Source organism: Microplitis mediator, chromosome 1 (assembly GCF_029852145.1).
Source record: "Microplitis mediator isolate UGA2020A chromosome 1, iyMicMedi2.1, whole genome shotgun sequence".
Classification (NCBI taxonomy): Eukaryota; Metazoa; Arthropoda; class Insecta; order Hymenoptera; family Braconidae; genus Microplitis; species Microplitis mediator.
In genome coordinates, this window is record NC_079969.1 from 16,154,626 (window position 1) to 16,175,973 (window position 21,348).

General features: G+C 31.3%; 1 protein-coding gene across 1 annotated transcript in view; it reads right to left on the bottom strand.

The window, feature by feature from the left end:
* The window catches only part of LOC130677582 (uncharacterized), a 30,667-nt gene continuing 9,319 nt past the window's right edge, over window positions 1-21,348 (bottom strand). Inside the window, exons 2-6 of the mRNA XM_057484404.1 lie at window positions 20,588-20,927; window positions 5,534-5,684; window positions 5,169-5,455; window positions 4,642-5,093; window positions 1-795 (exon numbers count right to left, since the gene is read on the bottom strand). Coding sequence (XP_057340387.1) covers window positions 483-795; window positions 4,642-5,093; window positions 5,169-5,455; window positions 5,534-5,684; window positions 20,588-20,927 — 1,543 coding nt within the window. The 3' untranslated portion in view covers window positions 1-482. The remainder of the gene's footprint in view (window positions 796-4,641; window positions 5,094-5,168; window positions 5,456-5,533; window positions 5,685-20,587; window positions 20,928-21,348) is intronic.

Here is a 21,348-nt window from a genome sequence, read left to right on the forward strand (position 1 = left end):
ACTTTTATCCAATGAAACTTTTATAAAGATAATCATGAAAAATAATTTTTCATTTTTCACGGGAGTGACGCATTTTATTCAAATGAAATAACGATATATACAGACATATAAAAAATATAAAATGAATTATAAGAAAAAAGCTTTGTTTTTGTAACAGGCTTGTTAGTACTCTACACATTATCTCTATTATCTAAGTAATTAATAATAATAATAATAATAATAATAATAATAATAATAATAATAATAATAATAATAATAATAATAATAATAATAATAATAATCATAATAATAATAATAATAATAGTAATAATTCGCAGAAGTTAAATAAATATTCCTTAGATTTTTTATGAAATATTTTTTTTTTTGTGAGGACAAAATATCTACTAAAAGGTATTGATGAATACGAGTTGTAACAGTGATTGAAAAATTTATGCTTGTTCATATTGTATTAAATTATCAATAACGGAATAAAAAATAGATGATCACGACTGTTTAACAACAATAACACCAGGTCGTTGCTGAGTTGGTTGCTGCTGTGAGTGAAACTGCAGAAAATTATTGACTTCAGCGTGAAGTAGTCGTTGTTTAGTTGACGTATTCGTTGAAGCACCCGTGGTAGTCTTATTCGTTAATGCTAGTGGAATATCTTGGGCTGGCTCATCGCTAAATAGATGATCTCCTTCAAGATGCCGTATCGCCTCAACAATCGTTTCTAAGTTTTGTCGAGACGTATTAGCGAGATATAGTCTTGCTTGCGATGTACCATCTTCCAAAGAACTCGCTGGTGATGGAAGTCTAGAAAAAATAATATTTATTATATACTGAGAAAAATTTCATATTTTCGAGAAAAAATGCTTAGTTTAAGTATTTTAGTTACTTAAATAGTGCCACGCAATAATTTCTTTAATCAAGTAAAATAATTACTTTATTCAAGTATTTAATTTACTTGCTTAATACTGAGAAAAAATCTGGGCGATGGTTGGCTCTGAGGGCCAGCCCCAAAACTTCAGCTGTTTTTGAGGTCAAAGAGTTCGAAAACATTAGTGTGAATACATTGTTGAGCTCATTATGCTCGAAAATTCTTTTACATGCAATTGTATTTTTATGAGCTTTTCAAGCTCTATAAATAAATGTATTGAGGCAGAAATTAATGTCAGTGATCAAAATAAAGATTTCAATGAGTTTTGACTCAGATCAGAGCGATAATATATAAAATATCCGAAAAAAATATTAAAAACCGTATGCTTGCAATTTTTTTGTTGATAATATGATTTGAACTAAAGAACGAGTTACATTATATTACATGGTGGTTGAAAGATACCACAAAGACGAAGAGTTGGTCTGATTTTAAATACATGTTTGTACATTATATTATGATTTACTTGGGACAAATTACATAAAATGTTGCTTTATAAACTTTTCGACGCCGATATCTTTTAAGCTAATAAATCAATCTTTATGTTTAATGTCTCAACCGTCGCGTTTTGTTGAGTTCTAGAGCTGATTGAAATTTGAAATCGATCGGTTCAGTCGTTTCAAAGATACTTGGAAAAAATCGTTTTTCACCATTTCTGTCTTTAACGATATCTCTGGAACGCATTAACCGAATGAGATGGTTGAGGCGGAACTCGACGCGTTGTGTTAAGTTCTAGAGCCGACTAGATTTTGGAATCGATCGATCAAGCCATTTCTAAAAAATTTAGAAAAAACTAAAAAAAGGATTAATTTTTTCTTCGGATTTCTTCTATGTCTTAGAGTGTATTTAATCGATCGATCTGAAATTTTCAGGAAAGTTGACGGCCGACAAACTCTTTCGATTGCCGCACGAACCATCTCAATCAGTTTAATAGTTAAAAAGTTATCGAGCATTCACACACACGCATACACATATTCATACAGACACTCGGAAATTATTCTGAGAATGGTCAGAATAGCTTCCTAGGGCCTCAAAACGTTAACATCTGATTAAAACTCGATTTTCGAAAATCGAGGTGAAAACAATAACTTCCTGAATTTTGGAAAATTTTCAATTTTCATAGCGGGAAGTTAAAAAAATCATACCGAAAACAGATTCTCTGCATAAAATCGCGCCAAATACACGTTCAAAACTTGTACAAGAAAAATAGATTCTTTTAATTTAGTCGCGCACACCAAGTACATCGAAATTTTTTTATTCAATTTTTTTTTTAATTTTATAAAAATGATTTTCATGATTTTGAATTATATTAGATACCTTATAAAAAATCAGAGAATATTCAGAAAAAATCAAATTTTAATGTTTTAAACTTGCAAATATCATATTTTCCAAATAACTATTATTTTTAATCTTTTTTTCGCGCGACTTTTTTGTTCGACTCACACTAGCTGCCCGAGCTCAAGTGGTTCTCACAGCTCGGCTCTATCCATCGCTACCACGGTGTACTTGCACTCGCGTATCTTTTTGAGTCTTATAATACAATTAACGTTTGACCTCTTTATCTTTTCAAAAATTACGAGTAAGAAAAATTTTCATTATCTATTTTTCAAAAAATTAAGCCTTTTTAGAATTGGTGAAATCATGTTAAAACACAAAGTTAATAAAGAAAAATTCAATTTATTTTATCAGCATTAACGTTCTTTTTAGGTTTTTAATTCATCGTTCACCTACATGAGGGCGCATTAATATAGTCGTCTCGACGAAAGCTGGAGATTTTTTTCCCACCACAGTTTCTTCCTCCACCTTCTAAATGTTGGTTTTTGTGGCTTTGGTACATGCGCAAATTTAATGGCGCATGCGCTCATTCTAATATTATGGTGGTGGGGGAAGAAACTGGTGGTAAAAAAATCCCAAGCTATCGTTGGGACGACTATACTACGTGAGAAACAGTCTATAGTATAACCACGTGGCCATTCTTATTATTTCTTCGTGAAACTTGTTAGCGTGCACATCGCAGTGTTAATTGATAACCTTACATATTTGTTGATATTGTTTAGATATTTTATTGAAAGGATCTCAGTTACTATGGTTGACTCAGCGTATTCATTTGTTGAAAGGGAAGTTAAAAATTAGAGTTTTTCAAAAAAATATTATTAGACATGCATTTTTTTGTCTAATGTTTTTCAGATCAATTTTGTACCTTTACAAACATTTTTGTAATAAACAAACAAATTTACCGTACATGGAAAGAACAAGATGATACTGACTACCATCTCAGATTATACTCAGTTACATCTGAGGTAAAAAAAAATTTAAGATAGTACCCAGTATAATCTAGATTATACTGAGTTGCATCTAGATTATACTCAGTTTCAGTCCAGATGTTACTCAGTAACATCTCAGATTATACAGCGCTAGATTATACTGGTTTTCATCCTAGATCGTAACCACATACATCTGGATTACACTCCGTACCAGCTCAGATTATACTCAGTACTATCTGAGATTTAACTTCGTTACAACTCAGCCATTTTTTTTCTAGCGTAAGCGTATCTAGTATACTAAACGCGCATGCGCTACAAAAAAATGTCTGAGTTGTAACTGGGTTAAATCTCAGATAGTGCTGAGTATAATTTGAGCTGGTACGGAGTGAAATCCAAATGTATGTGGTTACGATCTAGGATGAAAACCAGTATAATCTAGCGCTGTATAATCTGAGATGTTACTGAGTAACATCTGGACTGAAACTGAGTATAATCTAGATGCAACTCAGTATAATCTAGATTATACTGGGTACTATCTTAAATTTTTTTTTACCTCAGATGTAACTGAGTATAATCTGAGATGGTAGTCAGTATCATCTTGTTCTTTCCGTGTACCTAACATTCGAACCTAGACCGATCACGCAAGACTTATGACGCTAAGCCACGGTGGCTTTTTAGAAATTATGTTTTTAATAAACTCTTAGTTATCAATCATGTTTGTCATCTTAATTATTAATTTATACAACTAAATGATAGAATTTAAATATTTAATAGTTTATAGGAGTAGCTATTGAAAAAATTAATATATTGTTATAAAAACAAATTTTTTTCTTGATTCAATAATTTTTTTTCTTATTTTTAATTATGTCCTTCCATTCGTTTTTTCTTTTTAATCAAAAAATTTTTCTTTTGAAGTTTTTAATTGTGATAAATTTGAGAACGTATCAACTAAAATGAAGAAATACTTGCTTCCCTTAACTCTCCGTCCGTCGCGCAGTCTCACTACCCTTCGTTCGTCGCGCCGCGGCGTTCCGCCATCATGTATTTAATATTGCGGTGTTGCCAAGTATCATAACTATGATTTAAAAAAATTAAATTCACACAAGCTGATACGACTAAATTTTTTAATAAAATAAAAATTTTGTATTAAATAAAAATGTGGTAACTGGCAACACTGCGCAGAAAATCCGAACAAATTCAACACCCGAGTTTACCCGCATTAGCGGCACATCACCGCATTTCTCAGGTTTTCTAACAAAAAAATTATTTTTTTTAAATTTAAAATATCGAAAAAATCATTATCATTCATTTATTCGATACTAAAAAAGTACAGTAGAACTCATAAAATTTCAAAAGACTAGGAAATTTTTTTTTCTTTTTAAATAATCTTTTAATAAAAATTGCGGCTAACAATTGATATTTATTATTAGATAACTTTTCGCAAAATACTTTTAGATTTACCTTTCTACTTCAACTTTGGGTTCAGCCTTCATCGCTGCTTCTAAGACACTAGGCAGCCGCTGAAGCTCTACAGGTGGTGAAAAAGGCCTTGTAGGACTCGCTGTGATAAATTGCGTCGAATTATTATGAAACTCATTTTTGTAAGTAACGTTTGGTGGAGAAAAAGATTCTGGAGTACTTTGCTCTTCAACGGTTGCTTGAAATATTTGATTGTTGGTAGCAAATGCAATTAATTTTGGAGATTCAGGACAAATCTCTTCTTCTTTCATTATTTCTTCTGCAATTACTTCGACTGGCTGTGGCGATAAAGGTGGGGTACTTGGTTCAGGATTTGATGTTTCGACTGTTTGAGTTGATCCAACTGCTGGAATAGACATCACTGAAACAACTTGCAGTGTTGCTACTGCATCTTCTGTTTCTTGGGCCATAACGTTGTCTGTGTGCTCTATGACCTAAAAAGTTTACATCTTTATTCGTTTAAGTTCAATAATCGAAAAAAAAAAGAAATTATATTTGTTGAATTTTACTTCATGTGGCTGATAAGCTATGAGCTGATTGTCTCGAAATCTTTCGGGATAAAGTTGAGTTTGTATTGCTCGTAATTGCTTCTCTAAATTCAAACGTTGATGGCGTTCTCGTTCTAATTGTCGCTTTAAATCTACAACTTCACTGCCTATACCAGCATTGTTATTGTTACTAACTATTGAGTGGCCATCCGTAGAAACAGTAATTACTGATAATGGTTCTGGAGACATACTGCCCAATCCTTCGTCTCCACTTTCACTTACATGTATAGGCAAATTTACTACCACCCCTGAAATATATATTTTTATATCGTTAATATAAAATTTAAATAGGCGGATTTATAGAAAATTCAAAGAGGGCGATTTACCTTGAGTTTCAATTTTACGTTTTTTTACTGGTACGTCACCTCCTTCATGTTGATTTACAAGTCTTTTGAGCTGACAATTTTGAGAAAGAAGCTGAGTTTTTTCTTGCTCTAATTGATATATATACTCAGCAGTTTGTTGAAGAATGGCTGCCTGAAATTAAAATTTTTTGTTTATTTAATACAGTCTTTTTTTCATTAAACTCTTGATGTTAATCTAAAATGTATGTCTAAGAAAAAACGATTGGATCTGATTTTACATATTTGTTGTTCTTGAAGGGAAAGATATGACAATCCAAGTGTGAGTACATGGAAAGAAATTTTTCGCAGATACCACTATGCTGTATGGTAGCAAGGATTTGTTTTATTTGTTTAAAAATTGTATGTATAGGTGACTTGAACATTACGGAAACGGCCCAAGTAACACGTACTTAAGCAAGTGCTCCTGTATAAGAGCCTTCTGCAAGGCCCATCGTTGCTAGTGTCTCCTTCTACGTATGTACCTTGCGCAAGATTGTGTGGCAAGGAACTCTTAAAAATTGTGCATGATTTGCTCATGGTATTGTAAGCAAAAATATTGAAGATATTTCTAACATGACATAGCCAAAAATTTCTGATGCATTTCTTGCCCAAGAAACTTGCAGCAGATACTTGCGCTTGGCTTGCTTGAGATCTGCTCAAGACGCGCGATACTCTCAATACTATTCTTTCCCCCACCAGTTTTAACTTGAGCAGATCTTGAACAAGTCATGCGCAAGGTTTAATGTAACTATTAACCCTTTCCCGGTTGACCTTGAGTCCCTACTCTCAATTTGAATCGTACGTCTTTATCTTAAAGCGAGAGAAGAGAAGGGGCAGAAAAAATAGTAAAAGGCGGCGCATGCATGCACTACTACGATTAAACTGTTACTCATACGATTAAACCGTTACTCACACAGCCTTAACAACGAACTTTGATTGGCGCTACCCCCGTAGAGCTCACACCGATTCCTTTCGATTCACACTTTCGGGAAAGGGTTAATAATCGGATTTTCAATACTTCATATTTGACTTATAAATTTTACTATACGATATAATAAGTACTCTAAAATCAGTATATGAGAAATTACCGAATGATTTGCAGTTACTACTAATTATGCTATTAAAAATTCATAACTGACATATAGAATGTACCAAACAGTATAGTAGGTTCTCCAACATCAGTGTTCGAGAAATAATTATACGACTTTTAAAATATACTTATTAGGGTGTGTCATTTCAAGGCTATATTTTTTTTTTTACTGTTATACCAGAAAATCTGGTAGTATATAGAAAATAAAAAATTATGCCGCTGGGTTAAAGGGTTTAAGTCCAATAGCGGCTTAGCTCATCAAAAAATTCGATTTCCCATTTAAATAACACGGGAAATTTTTTTTTTTAACTTTGAGTATTTTTAACTCGTGAACAAATTAATAGATTGAATTAACTAATACATATTTTTGTAGGAAATTGAACGCTCTACAAAAAAGGTCTCTTTTCATTTTTCGATCAATCCATCTGTTCTGAAGTTATTGGAGCTCGAAGTCAAGTTATAGTAAATTTCGATATCTTTCCACTTTTCCGGCAAAACTATCAGACTTATCACAAAATATCATAGTGTTTTTTTTGTAGACAATTTTATTTCCTACAAATTATTATCAGTAAAGTTTTTTCAAATTTCGCATTGTTTTCTAGTTATTTTCATTTTAATTTTAAGCTCTTAAAAAAGTAGTGTTCTGATCGATTTCAAGAGCTCGACATTGAAATGAAAATAACTAGAAATCAATGTGGAATTTGAAAAAACTTTACTGATAATAATTTGTAGAGAATAAAACTTTCAATAAAAAAGACCCTACAACATTTTATGATAAGTCTGATAGTTTTGCCGAAAAAGTAAAAAGATCTCGAAATTTACTATAACTTGACTTTCAGCTCCAATAACTTTAGAACAGATGGATTGATCGAAAAATGATAAGAAACCTTTTTTGTAGAGCGTTCAATTTCCTACAAAAGTGTGAATTAGTCAATTCGATCTATTAATGTGTTCACGAGTTAAAAATACTCAAAGTTAAAAAAAAAAATTTCCCGTGTTATTTAAATGGGAAATCGAATTATTTGATGAGCTAAGCCGCTAGTGGACTTAAACCCTTTCACCCAGCGGCATAATTTTTTATTTTCTATGAACTACCAGATTTTCGGGTATGGCAGTAAAAAAAAAAATATAGCCTTCAAATGACACACCCTAATACTTATATGTTTATGAATTTTTCATATAAATCATAAGCGTTTCAAGATTACTATCTAAATTTACTAATTATTCTCAGATTTTTTAGTAAATTGACTACATTTTATTCTCCGTATATCGAATTTGAGAACAGGCTTGTGCAAGTCTTGAAAAAAACCGCTACATGGGGGTAAGATTCACAATAGTCATGGCGGGTGAGTCTACGTCAGTATATATTATAAGAAGAACTACCATAATGTATGCCAGTAACTAAAAAATAGCAGTTCGCTTGACTACATCTATAGTTAAACTAACAAAAAAGTAGTGACCACACGGAAAAAAAATAAATGTTGCTGCAACACGGACGTTCCTGTGGCTGCAACAGGATGTTCCTGTTACAGCTACAAGATCAGTCCTGTTGCAACCACAGGTTATTCCTGTTGCAGCAACAGGTTATTCCTGTTGCAGCAACAGGAATTTCCTGTTGCAGTGACTTAGCTGTAACAGGACTATTCCTGTGGCTGCAACAGGACTGATCTTGTGAATACTACAGGACTTTCCTGTTGCAGCTACAGGGCCAGTCCTGTAGCTGCAACAGAACTAAGTCCTGTAGCTGCTACAGGGTCATGTCCTGTTGCAGCAACAGTTCTTTTTTTCCGTGCATAATTACGGTTTTATAAGCAATTTTGCCTAAAAAATGTCAATGTTTATCAACTATAATTTCGAATTGAGGTGTTTTGTGATACGGAATTTAAAGTTGTTGGAACTTAAAGTTTCTCTGAAATCATTGCGCTTCGCGGCTAATGACAGGCTATATGCAACACAATGTACTTTATTCAATAAGTGTTTGACATCTGCAAACTATTATATCTGTAACGTAAAGTTGTAATTGCTGTTTAGCAATATGGTGCAAGTGATCGGTTGATAATTGCAAATCAGACTAAATATAACCTCTTTGATTTCATCAGATATCAATCATTTGATGCATATTTAGCAGCTTGGCATAAATCAGATGGTAGTATAAATGATATTAATCCTCGGCGATTGTAACTGCTCATTTTTTAGTTATTTCATTACATGTCCCGATCGTAATTGTTTTTTTCTGTTCAATCAGCATGAAGTATAAGAATGATTATTTTCATAGAGCATCAACGTTTTAATATCTGTTGAATTATACTTATAGTCATCCCGACGAAAGCTTGGGATTTTTTTTCCCCACCACAGTTTCTTCCTCCATCCTTTAAATGTTGGTTTTGGTGGCTTTGCACATGCGCATATTTAAATGGCGCATGCGCTCATTCTAATATCATGGTGGTAGGGGAAAGAACTGGTGGGAAAAAAATCCTAAGCTCTCATCAGGACGACTATACACGCGCATTTCCTTGAGCGGAAAGAAATCATGATGATAAAATAATATCATCGTTGATCTCAAAATAGTATGATAAAAATCTTAAACCACAGTGATAGAAATTTTCTGTCAGTTTTCGCGCATGCCCAAAGCAACCGTAGAATGTAAGCAGTGATGGTTGTTGTACAACTAGTACGTACAAAATTTTTTATTTTCAGATTGATTACTTTCATTTTTTATTTTATTTAAGAGAGTGAAATAGGTGATTTTTAAATGAACCGTTTTCATAGATAAAGACCCAAATCATCAAATAAAATATTTCACTCGATGCGTAAAGTTATTGTGTACAGAATGAAATGCTTCTGGTTCGGAAATTTCAGTTTATATCTGAGAGCGGCTCATTTGAAATTTCCATTTGCTAATGTAAGAGCAACAAGGACCGGTTCGTTTGTTCACATGTGTGTGAGAAAGAGAATAGATGGCAAATCCTCTTAAAAATAAATATTAGAAAAATAGTTTTTTTTTTATTTGATGAACAACCAAGTAAAGGGCGTTTTAATTTTTCTATAATGTAACAACAAAATCAAATAAAATTTGTAGGTTATAGACTTATAAGTGTGTATATTCTATTGGTCCTATTGATGAGTACTAACCTATATAATATATAGTATGTTAAACATCTTTTAAAACACATTAGAGAAGGAGTTTCTACCAAAAAGTGATACTTATTTAATATCATATTATTTGGAGCCAGTACTGATACAAAATTTGTATCAGTTGGTACAATTCTAGTATCTCTTTTTTTTTCCGTGCGCTAAAAATCGGGTAATCGCAAATGCCCTACGGAGGATTCGAACCTAGCACACACTACCCTCGCGGTTTTGCGAATGCCGTAAAAATGCCGTAAATTTTCGGCATTTATACACATGCCGTAAATTTACCGTAATAATTTGGTAATAATATGGTTATATTGGCCAGTTTTTTTGCTGTACTTATACTGTAGAGTTATCAGATTATTATAGTAAAATTACTGTACAAATGCCGAACTTTTACCAAAAAAATGCCGTAAAAAAACTATAAAAATGCCGAACTTTTACCGAAAAAATGCTATATAAATACCGCAATAATGCGATAATTTTATAATAATAAAATCGTATTTTTTTGGTAATTATACCCTCGATATCCTGCGATTTTGCCAGATTTATCCTGATATAATGAAAAATTGTAAAAAATTTGGTTTTATTTGATATTTGCTTCTGCGGTTGAAATCATCGAAAATGTGCAAAGTGTAAAATTTTATATTTTATTCTATTAGTTCACACATTTTTTATTGAAACAAAAGAATGTAAGTGAAAATAAGAATCCGGGAAAATTGAGGTTTTCAATTTTCTTAAGTTTGTTTGTATAGATATAAATACAATTAGTATCAACTTTCGAATAAGCGATTTGGCATAATGGTTAACAGATCAGGCTTTAAATCATTAGGACTCGGGATCGAGCCCACGAGTTGGCGGGTTTTTTTTTTTTTTTTTTTTTTCATGACAGTTATTGTATTGACCAAAATAACTTGAATAATACCATATTTATGCAGTATTTATACCGTATAATTCCGGTATCATTTCGGTATTTCCAAAACCGCGAGGGTACGCGCAAGAGGCTGACGCAAACTGACGATTGTGCTTCTACTAGTAAGCTTCTGTATTAAATATTTCTAAATACAGTTTATTTTGTAAGCTGTATAAACTTGATATTCATAAACCATGGTGCAAAAAAGCCAAAAAATAGTTGACAAATTTGAAACTATAAAAATGCGTACAGGTTTCCCTTAAAATCGGATAGAAAAATTTTTAGTTGAAGTTTCAACAAGAGCATAATAAATATACAGTCTAATTCCATTGAATCGGAGTTTTCCCTCAATTTTGACCCCCACTACGAGCTACGCTGTCTCCCATCTAATGCTATACATTTGTATGTGTCTGTGGATATTTATATACGCATCATTCATGTGATGGAAAGCACATGCGTGTAGTCTATTCTTTAAGGGAGAGGGAGCATTCGATAAGTCGGAATTTCCAGGAAATTTCCGCTCCTCCGTAGACTATAGTCCGAGTTAATGAAATTCAACTGCAACTATATTTTTGTAGCTTAGTTTCTCTTCAGTATTAGTCTTTTCACTCTCAACTTCGCCATAGATTAGTTCAAAAATATGATGATTAACGTATTTCAAGCAATAAGCCGATCTTGAGCCACATCATTTTAGAAATTGTTTCAAATTATTGAAGCTGACAACTCATGGTTAAAATAACTCAAGACATAGGTTACTTAACGAAAAAATCGGTTTTAGAAAATTTATAGAAGTTTCTCTGTAAATTTATTTAAATAAAATATGTAGAACTGTACATACTTTTACATTACAAATTCTGTAAGCCTTCATCTGCAATTTTTCCATTCTAAGACTGTAATAATTACATAGTAAAGTTGCCGAATTCGAATATATGTGATATAACATATATATCAATAAATTGTACATTTGAATTAAACGATTTTTTTATTATTGTTGTTAGTCAGGTAAGATCATTCATTTGATTCAATACAGTTTTCTATGACCGCTACACCGTAAACATTTTTACTTGAATCAAGTATCATTTATTTGCAACTGCAATTTATTTTTCTTAGTGAGTGAAATGATTTTATCAAACTATTTTATTGTTTATAATATTTATATAAATTATAATTTTTTAAAAATCTTTTACATATTTAAAAAACACCAGAGTTAATGCAATTTGATATAATTTTAATGAAAACAAGTTCATTCGAGAAGTTGTGAAAATAATTCTAAATTTTAAATGCTTCAAATCTTAATGTTCATCTAGACAGATTTTTAAAAAGTACATTATTTACGCGCCAATAAATTAATCGAAAAAATTTTTTTACTTTTAACTAAAACAATTATAGAAACTTATAAACAATAAATCTTTGATATTTGAAAGTTTGATTCGCAATAACGAGCGGCTATATTGTGAATTATGACCGATTAAAATTGATCATTTCGAACATTCGTAAAACAAATCAGTATCCTGATTACGTCGGAATAATCATGTTCTAGTCGAAGTTTCTGAACTTTTCTATTGACCCTAGATTCCTGACAAAAACTGAATTGGCGCTTGGTGGTCATTGAATTAAGTTACTGGATCAATATTGCTATGGCTACGCAGTATAATGTGGTAGAGGAAAATAGCGTGAGAGGCTAAATTAAAAAAAATACGAGTATGAGTAAAATAGGAAAGTGTAGAGAAGAATCGATTGATGGCTCCAACTACACCATAAGATTACTGGTGCAGTATCTATTTTACTATTTTTATGAAGGGAACAGAAAATTTTAATAGTTTCTATCGAAACATACCACCACCCACTAATCTCACCTGCCGGAGCGCATAATTTCAAATTTTTCATGCTCAAAAAATCCTACTATACTTTATTAAAACATATGAAATGTACACGGAAACAAATAAATAGAACTGGCTACCATGTCAGATAGTAGTCAGTGCCATCTGTAGAAAAAAAAAAATTGAAATAGCAGTGGGTCCTATCTACGTAGTACTGGCTACTCTCTACATTGTTCTCAGCGCCATGTCGGATGTTGCTCACTACTATCCTACATATTACACTCTTACATATTGGCAGGGAGCGCGACGAAAACGACATCTGATGGTTACAAAAATCATGCTCGAGAATTATGATAGATACATAAAACCAGTGTAAAAAATGAAAATTTGTTATAAAATCAAAATACAAAAATTTATAATGATATAAATAAAAAAGTGCACTTGTATTTTTGATAGAGAAAATTAAATTGAATATATTTCGATAAAGAAACTAAGGATAAAAAATTTTAATAAATAATAAATACTATTATTTTAGAATAGAATAAGGTTAACCGATAAAATCCAAACAAATAATACATGACAACTACAATAATAAAAGTTTAAAAAATAGTAGAATAGTAATTTGCGTTTTTTAACAAAATTCTAGTAAATAATTTTATTGTAATTCATGATAATTTGCTTATGAATCGTAACTAAAAAAGTATTAACTTATAATGTTTCTTTAAAAAATTGTTTTTAGGCAATCATAAAAATCATTATCCAAACCGGATTTGAATTAGTAAATTATAAAATATCGTTTTAACTTTAAACGATGAGCAGAGGCAAACATTAATGACACAATAATTATTATAAACTATTTTTAAACTTAATATTCACATGTTTATTTTCCACAAGAGCATGATTCAACGAAATTGTGCCCACATCGAGCGCTGCGATCGATTCAGTTGTCCCCACCATATACTAGACTCCCTGCCAATTGCCCAGTTCTATGTACATAGCAGCCAATCGTATGTCAGGTAGCAAAGGTTACTTTTTAAACATATTACCCACTGCTATCTGCAGATAGCGCCTGCGTCTATTTTTACATATTGCTGGTTACTGTGTATCATAGTAGAGAGTTCTAAGTAAGATAGCAATGAGTACTATCTGAGATTTTTTTTCCGTAAGGACTTCAATAATTTTTTTTAGGGATGGCGCTAGTATTTATTATTGACAACGAATAAATAAAATTATTATCATAACTAAATTAATTATGACTTATTCAACTACGTTTACGTATTTAAATATATAATTATTAATTATATATGATATTTTTTTTTATTTGTTTATATTTATTTACATTACATATTTAAAAATATAATTACATCATATGAGTTCGTTAATTGCTGAACACTTAAATTTTAAATTTTATTTTATAAAATAAGTTTTTTTCATTCATGATAATCAATTTATTATAACAACAATTATTATACAATTACAATTATTAATTACAATTAATGAACACTTGAATTTTGAATTTTATTTTATAAATTAAGTTTTTTTCATTTATGGAAATAAATTAATTATAATAATAATAATTATTATTATAAATTTATTATCATGAATGTAAAAAACTTATTTTATAAAATAAAATTTAAAATTAAGTGTTCAGCAATTAACGAACTCATATGATGTAATTATATTTTTAAATACGTAATATAAATAAATATAAACAAATAAAACAAAATATCATATATAATTAATAATTATATATTTAAATACGTAAACGTAGTTGAATAAGTCATAATTAATTTAGTTATCATAATAATTTTATTTGTTCGTTGTCAATAATAAATACTAGCGCCATCCCTAAAAAAAATTATTTGTCCTTACGGAAAGTACAGTCATATCAGCCAAAAGTTGTTATTAACTTGTAAATCACCGAAATCTACAACCAGCAATGAACGGCAAATCGACAGCGCAAGATGACGAGCAAGTTTACGGCTAACTTTCTGTTAATTTGTACAGGATGTCACACTCATATTGTAATAAAAAGTTGATAAGTTTGACATTGACCTATATTTGTCGGAAAACTAAAGAGAAATGTGTTCAGCAACCTGAAATTTAATTTACCTTCATTTTACGACCGTTATTGAACTGCGAAATGAAAAACCAGCGTTTGCTTAACAACCCTCACTAACTGGGTACTTTCAAACTGTCTATAAATTATGGAAAAGTTAGTGTATAAACTTAAACGTTAATAGTCTATAATCGGGGATCCATCTGTTTATATCAAGCAAAAATCCAATAATATACATACCTAAAATATTCCCTATTGACCAAGTTTTCTCGTCAAGTTGTAACTTCAATCGAGTACCACTGAGCTCTGGTAACGTGTAAAAAAGGAGGGGATAAAATGAGAGCGACAGGAGTGAGATAGACAGTGTAATATGACACGCCTTGAGCAGATCTGGCGCAAGATATACTCAAGTATCTGCAGATAGCTTCTGGTGCAAGATATTCCCAAGTTAACTGTATGAATACATCTTGAGCAAGATATGTTCAAGACTCTTGTACAATTTTTGAAGTATACCATCACACAAAGTTTTTTAACACGTCTTGCGCAAGACTTGTAATATAAATGTTTGAACCACGGTCTGTAGCCAGATACATAGTCTTATAAAGACATAGTCCACTAGTGGACTTGAGACCAGGCTTGCGCAAGATTGCTACAAGATTGACTTGTGTACGACATCTTGGATAAGCTCGTGTAGTATCTATTAAAAGATTCTTGTGAATAGTGTCTTGACCAGCAACTTATAATGGAAATTGTTATATGGGTATAAATTTTTTAAAAACACTGAAAATTCGAGAGTATATCTAGACATAAGTCCTGTTGAAATATAAGCTCTTAATATTAATATTCAAAAGTATCTGATTGCTATGTTCTATTTTTCATTTAAATTATGTACCTGAAGATCGGAACGTTTTTCACGCAACGAAAATGAAAATAATTCATGAAATTTCTGTCTACAGGCGAATTTAGGGGTAGTTGGGGGCGGCCTGTCATTTTCGGGTGACGTGCGAAACATTTCCGAAATTTAGATCCATTAGATTTTTTACTTTTCATGTCTTTTTTCTTATTTTCGTTCCGCGAAAAACGTTTCGATCTTCAGGTACACTTTAAATTATATGGGTAAATTATTTTTTAAATTTTGGAATTTCACGAGTAGTCAGCAGATAAGCGTACCAAAAAAATATTATTATGTTGGGAATTGAACGCTCTACAAAAAATTATGATTATCTAATTAATTTAATTTTACTTGTATCACTATTGTGTTTTACAAGACTCTACATTCAAACTCTCCCTTATTACATACTTTTTCTCGCCTCTCTTATTGTTTGTTTTGCCTATTTTACAAACTAAGTCCCTTTTGCTTACCGATCCTTACTCAAACTTTCAATTTTTTCCCGAAAGTAGGCGCGCAAACTTTTCTTTCTACTTAAACTCTACCAATTTATTTGTGCGGCTGTGGTCCAACTCGTGCTTATACTGTACTGCATCATTACGGTGATGCCCTGCTACTTCTCTTGCAATGGAGGCGCAGTGGAGTAAGAAAACCACAGAGAAAACCTAGCCAGTACATTTTGGTTTTACTAAAAATACTTTACAATTTACTTGAACCGTCCTAATGATAAGTCAAATCTAGTCATCAATTCCCAGTGACGAGTATTATTTAATTTATTGTATATTTGACTTGATTTGGGTCGTCCAGTATCGTTAGTGACGAATTTAAAATAATATTTAAAGAACGTTTGCTTTGTTTTTCGATTTATATATAATTTTATTAATTTACAATGAGTGAAATTTTCATACGCAGCCAAAAATTTAAGAGTTGAAAATTAAATAAGTGAGTCGTGTAGTTGTCAGTAGTAGTAATTCACATAAGTTATTGCTGGGTCTGCTGGTCATTTCCTGGGGTATTTCTCCCGATGAAAAAAGATTTTGTCTAATTATAGATGATGATGCATAATTGTCTATATATGATCAGATCCAAAAATTGGCCAGGTCTGATCATACATAACTTGATCTGTTTATACATGATCATATATGATTATATATAATCATGCATGAACGAATATAGTCATTTTTAGAATCTCATTTAGAATATCTGTAAATTATTAATTAAGTAGTTTAATTAGGATTTATTGTCTTCATCAATATCACTGTCGGTTAAAATTAAATAAAAAAATAAAAAAAAAAAAAATTATTAACCATCGACAATTATTTTACTACGAGGTCACCCACCCAATTAATGTCCCACGCCGATGCTGCTTAACTTTGGTTATCGATGGTTTGTAGTCTGATCCTCTAGTCTGTTATACACTTACAATTAAGAAATGTTTATGGCATTACTTAACTCAAATAATCAAATTGATACTTTATACTTTTAAATTGCTGCCGAAACCTTTGAACATTTTTTAAGTATTGAGGATTTAAGTTTGATTGAACATAATTAATAATAATTTAATAACATATGTTATTAAATTTTCATTCTGTCAACTATCCATCAAACTTAAATCCCCAATACTTAAAAAATGTTCAAAGGTTTCGGCAGCAATTTAAAAGTATAAAGTATCAATTTGATTATTTGAGTTAAGTAATGCCATAAACGTTTCTTAATTATAAGTGTATAACAGACTAGAGGATCAGACTACAAACCATCGATAACCAAAGTTAAGCAGCATCGGCGTGGGACATTAATTGGATGGGTGACCTCGTAGTAAAATAATTGTCGATGGTTAATAATTTTTTTTTTTTTTTTTTTTTATTTAATTTTAACCGACAGTGATATTGATGAAGACAATAAATCCTAATTAAAACACTTAATTAATAATTTACAGATATTCTAAATGAGATTCTAAAAATGACTATATTCGTTCATGCATGATTATATATAATCATATATGATCATGTATAAACAGATCAAGTTATGTATGATCAGACCTGGCCAATTTTTGGATCTGATCATATATAGACAATTATGCATCATCATCTATAATTAGACAAAATCTTTTTTCATCGGGTATATTTAAATATTTATAGGTTTCATATCAATGAAATCTGATCAAATTTAATCATACATAGACATATATAACTACATATAGGTTTATATCAGTCACGTCTGATCAGATCTAATTATATATAGGCCTATATCTAATTATATATGGGTTTGTATCAATCATGTCTGATCAGATCTAATCATGTATAGGCTTATATATGATCATATATGGAGTTATAACAGCTAGGTATGATTATATCTAATTATATATAGACTCATATATAATCAGACCTGATCATATATAGACTTGTACATGATTATATATGGGGTCATAACAGCCAAGTATGATCAGATCTAACTATATATAGACTTATATATAAATAGATCTGATCATATATAGACTTATGTATGATTATATATGGGCTTATAACAGCCAGGTATGATCAGATCTAATTATGTATGGGGTCATACATAATTATATATAATTATATATGACCCCATATATAATCATGCATGATTATATATAACTTCATATATGATTATATATAACTTCATATATGATTATATATAATCATATATGATCATATATATGAACATATATAATCATATATGATTAGACAAAATCTTTTTTCATCGGGCTACCACCGAAGATTAGGCCTACGTAGTTGCTGCCACGTTTGCTAAGGGGTATTCTCCACCTTCAACTACAGGGATGGAACACATAGTAAGGTACACCGTAAGTGGGATTTCGTTTTCCCTAAATTAAAATTATACTTGGTCTTCTCCCGCGAAAATTAAAATATTAACATATTAAAATACTAAATTTGATCTATATTAATTCAATAAAATGAAATTGGGGACTTCTTATATGTAACGAATTGGGGAAAAATTGATTAAATAAAATGTTTTCTTTGAAAATAATGTAAAATCAAATCTTTACTGAATAAACCACCAGGCTCTTTTCCTTTTATAATTGATAAGTGCAAATTTCAGGGGGACGATGCGAGCCCCCTCCCACCTCACAAAATAAATTAAAATTCAAATTAATTATAAGTAACCTTAAGCCAGGACAAGAGCTAGTCCAGCGACTTGGCCACCGGTTACAATAGTAGTTTATCTATCGAGTGCGATTGTGTTTAAGACGTGAGTGTACTAGATAAATACATTAGTTTTTGTGACAGATATTTGAAATTTACTACATTTAGTGCCTATAAATGGCAGGTTATAAATCCGCGTTTATTTATTTGGTAAGATTGTTTTGAGTATTTGTTGAAAATTAGAGAGAAGTCGGTAAGTGGACGAATTAAAATGATGATAAATTTTGTCACAAGATGGCTCGTTAAGTTACTTCGATATTTTTTGGTCGTTTGCTATCGCACATGTAACCAAAAAATATTTTTTGATCCGATGATGACGTCACTATTAGAACGATTAGGTATCTTTTTTACCAGCTGTATCTTATCTAATATTTTTAGCTGCCGGCTATAGGCGCTAAATGTCGTAGATTTCAAGTGTCTGTCACAAAAAAGATATTCTTTCTTACCATTCAATGCAAAAAATATTATAACGTATTGAGTGAGAAGAGCTTTCAACAGTCGTGTGTTGGCAACACTCGTCCAACGGCTCATGAACCAATCACACTCGTTGTCAAAAGCACTTTCTACACAATTCATTAATATACTATTTCTCAGTACAAAAACTTTTTTGTTTTGGCTTAAGACATTTTTTGTTGACTTAATAACTTAACAAGCTTTAGCCAAGAAAGAAATTTTTCAAGTTGAGAATAAGAATAAAAAGCAGGGTGAACTAGTTTCCAAGTTTAAAATTGTGCATATATTGAGACAATGTGCTTGTCTGAATAGCCCTCAGTTTTGCGATATATTTTCGCCCGTCTCGTTACCAACGTAAAGAACAGTGTGTGATGTGCTATGGTCACCTGACATAAGGTCCCATAGACGCATGATCGTAAAGGAAGTGGGGAACGAGTCAGATTTTAGACAAAAAACCCTGCGGTGTCGAGCAGACACTTCGATCTTGGATCCCTACTGCACTGACGTGTTACCTAGTCCTTATAAATTTAGTATCAGCGACTACTTGCTACTATATTCTAATATACTCTTATTTTATAATACTTTCTTAAAATTAAGTCGATTCATTCATAATTAAGAAATCGATTAAATAAAATATACTGTGCCCCTGCGCTCAAATGATCAGATTAGAATCGTTGCCGCCAAGGAGCAACCTAGTTATTGTAGGGACATTACTACGTACTATTGTAGTGTATTATTTATTGTATTTGAATGTATTATAAGATAAGTATGCGTAAGGTGATTTAAATTCCATTGAATGTCTGTTTGATGGAATGCGGGTTTTTTTCTTGCGAGAACTCATCTGCGTTGTCCAGGTAAAATAAAAATGTGTTAGAGGCCAGTCTGAGCCAGGGTTCAACCCGCGAACTTCGGTTGCTGCTGGTTAAAATCGCGAAGATAAAAGCGATTTGTCTCAATAGATTTCTTGGTCCCCTCCAGAAAGTTGGTGTGAATGAAAAGAAACAAAAACCTCTCAACTTAGGTAAATATTACCAGAATTTTTTATAATTGCACAACTCTTTCGTATGTTTTTAAACTTTGCCAAATTGCCATTGAAAAGTTAAAAAAAATCAAATAACTGAAATTTTTAATAAAAACCGTGCCGAATTTTTCGAAAATAATCCGTTTCATAGCGGGAAATTAAAAATATAGAAACAAGATTTATTTCAAATCAATTAACAAACATGTGTGAGTAAATGTTTTAAAAATAATTCAATTGGTTTGCTTGGTAGAGCGATTTAAATAATTAAATTGTTTGTAACAAAAAAAGTTAATAATCAATCGACCTAAAATGTCATACAGAGCCTTATGTGTGGCCCAAGGACAAAGCGTAAATTCCGCTTCTTTTACTGAGCTAAAATATGAAAATGTCAGGTAAAATTATTCAATATCCAGATTAAAATTGAAAAAATTTGTATTAATAAACTTTATTTATACAGATTTTACTTACTTTAGATAATTTTTCACCTTCATGATGAGGCAGCAATGTTCTGAGTGATTGAAAACCAGCATTAATACTTTGCATGCGTCTTCGTTCATTACTATTGGCGATTTCTCGCCGCATTCTTTTCTCTTGTTCCATGTGACTACGAGTTATAACCTTATTTTTGTTTTCAATATTGTGCAAACTAATTTGGCTAGGTACTTGAGTACTACTCAAAATGTGTTCGAAGTTTTCTTCAGGGAGTAATGAGTCTGAAATTTTTACACGCTCAGACGGATCTTGATCATAGTTTGATACATCAACTAAAGTCACTGTTGCGAGTGAATTTTCTTCTGTAGTGTCGATACTGAAAAAAAAAAAAAAATTATTCAAGCTTTTTTTTTTTTTATCAATTTAAACCAACAAATTGAAAACACGCTCAATGCACGTATTGGGTATATTTCTTCTTTTTTCAACAAATGTCGAAAAATACCATTAGCTCAAAAGTTTATGCATGTGTCTACACTAATCCAAGAAGTTAAGAAAATAAAACGATTTTATAAATTTCTTACTATTTTTTGAAAGACTGTATCAGAAAAAAATGGTGGGATAAAAAATAGTATATTTTACACCTCGGGCAGTAAAGTAAGAAATGTCTCAGATCTCATGTAATTGTTGGCCGAGGCGAAGCCGAGGTCAACAAACATGTGATCTGAGGCTTTCTTATTTACTGCCCAAGGTGTAAATACTATTTTTCTCCTCGACGGAGGTGGAAAGCGAAAACTTCG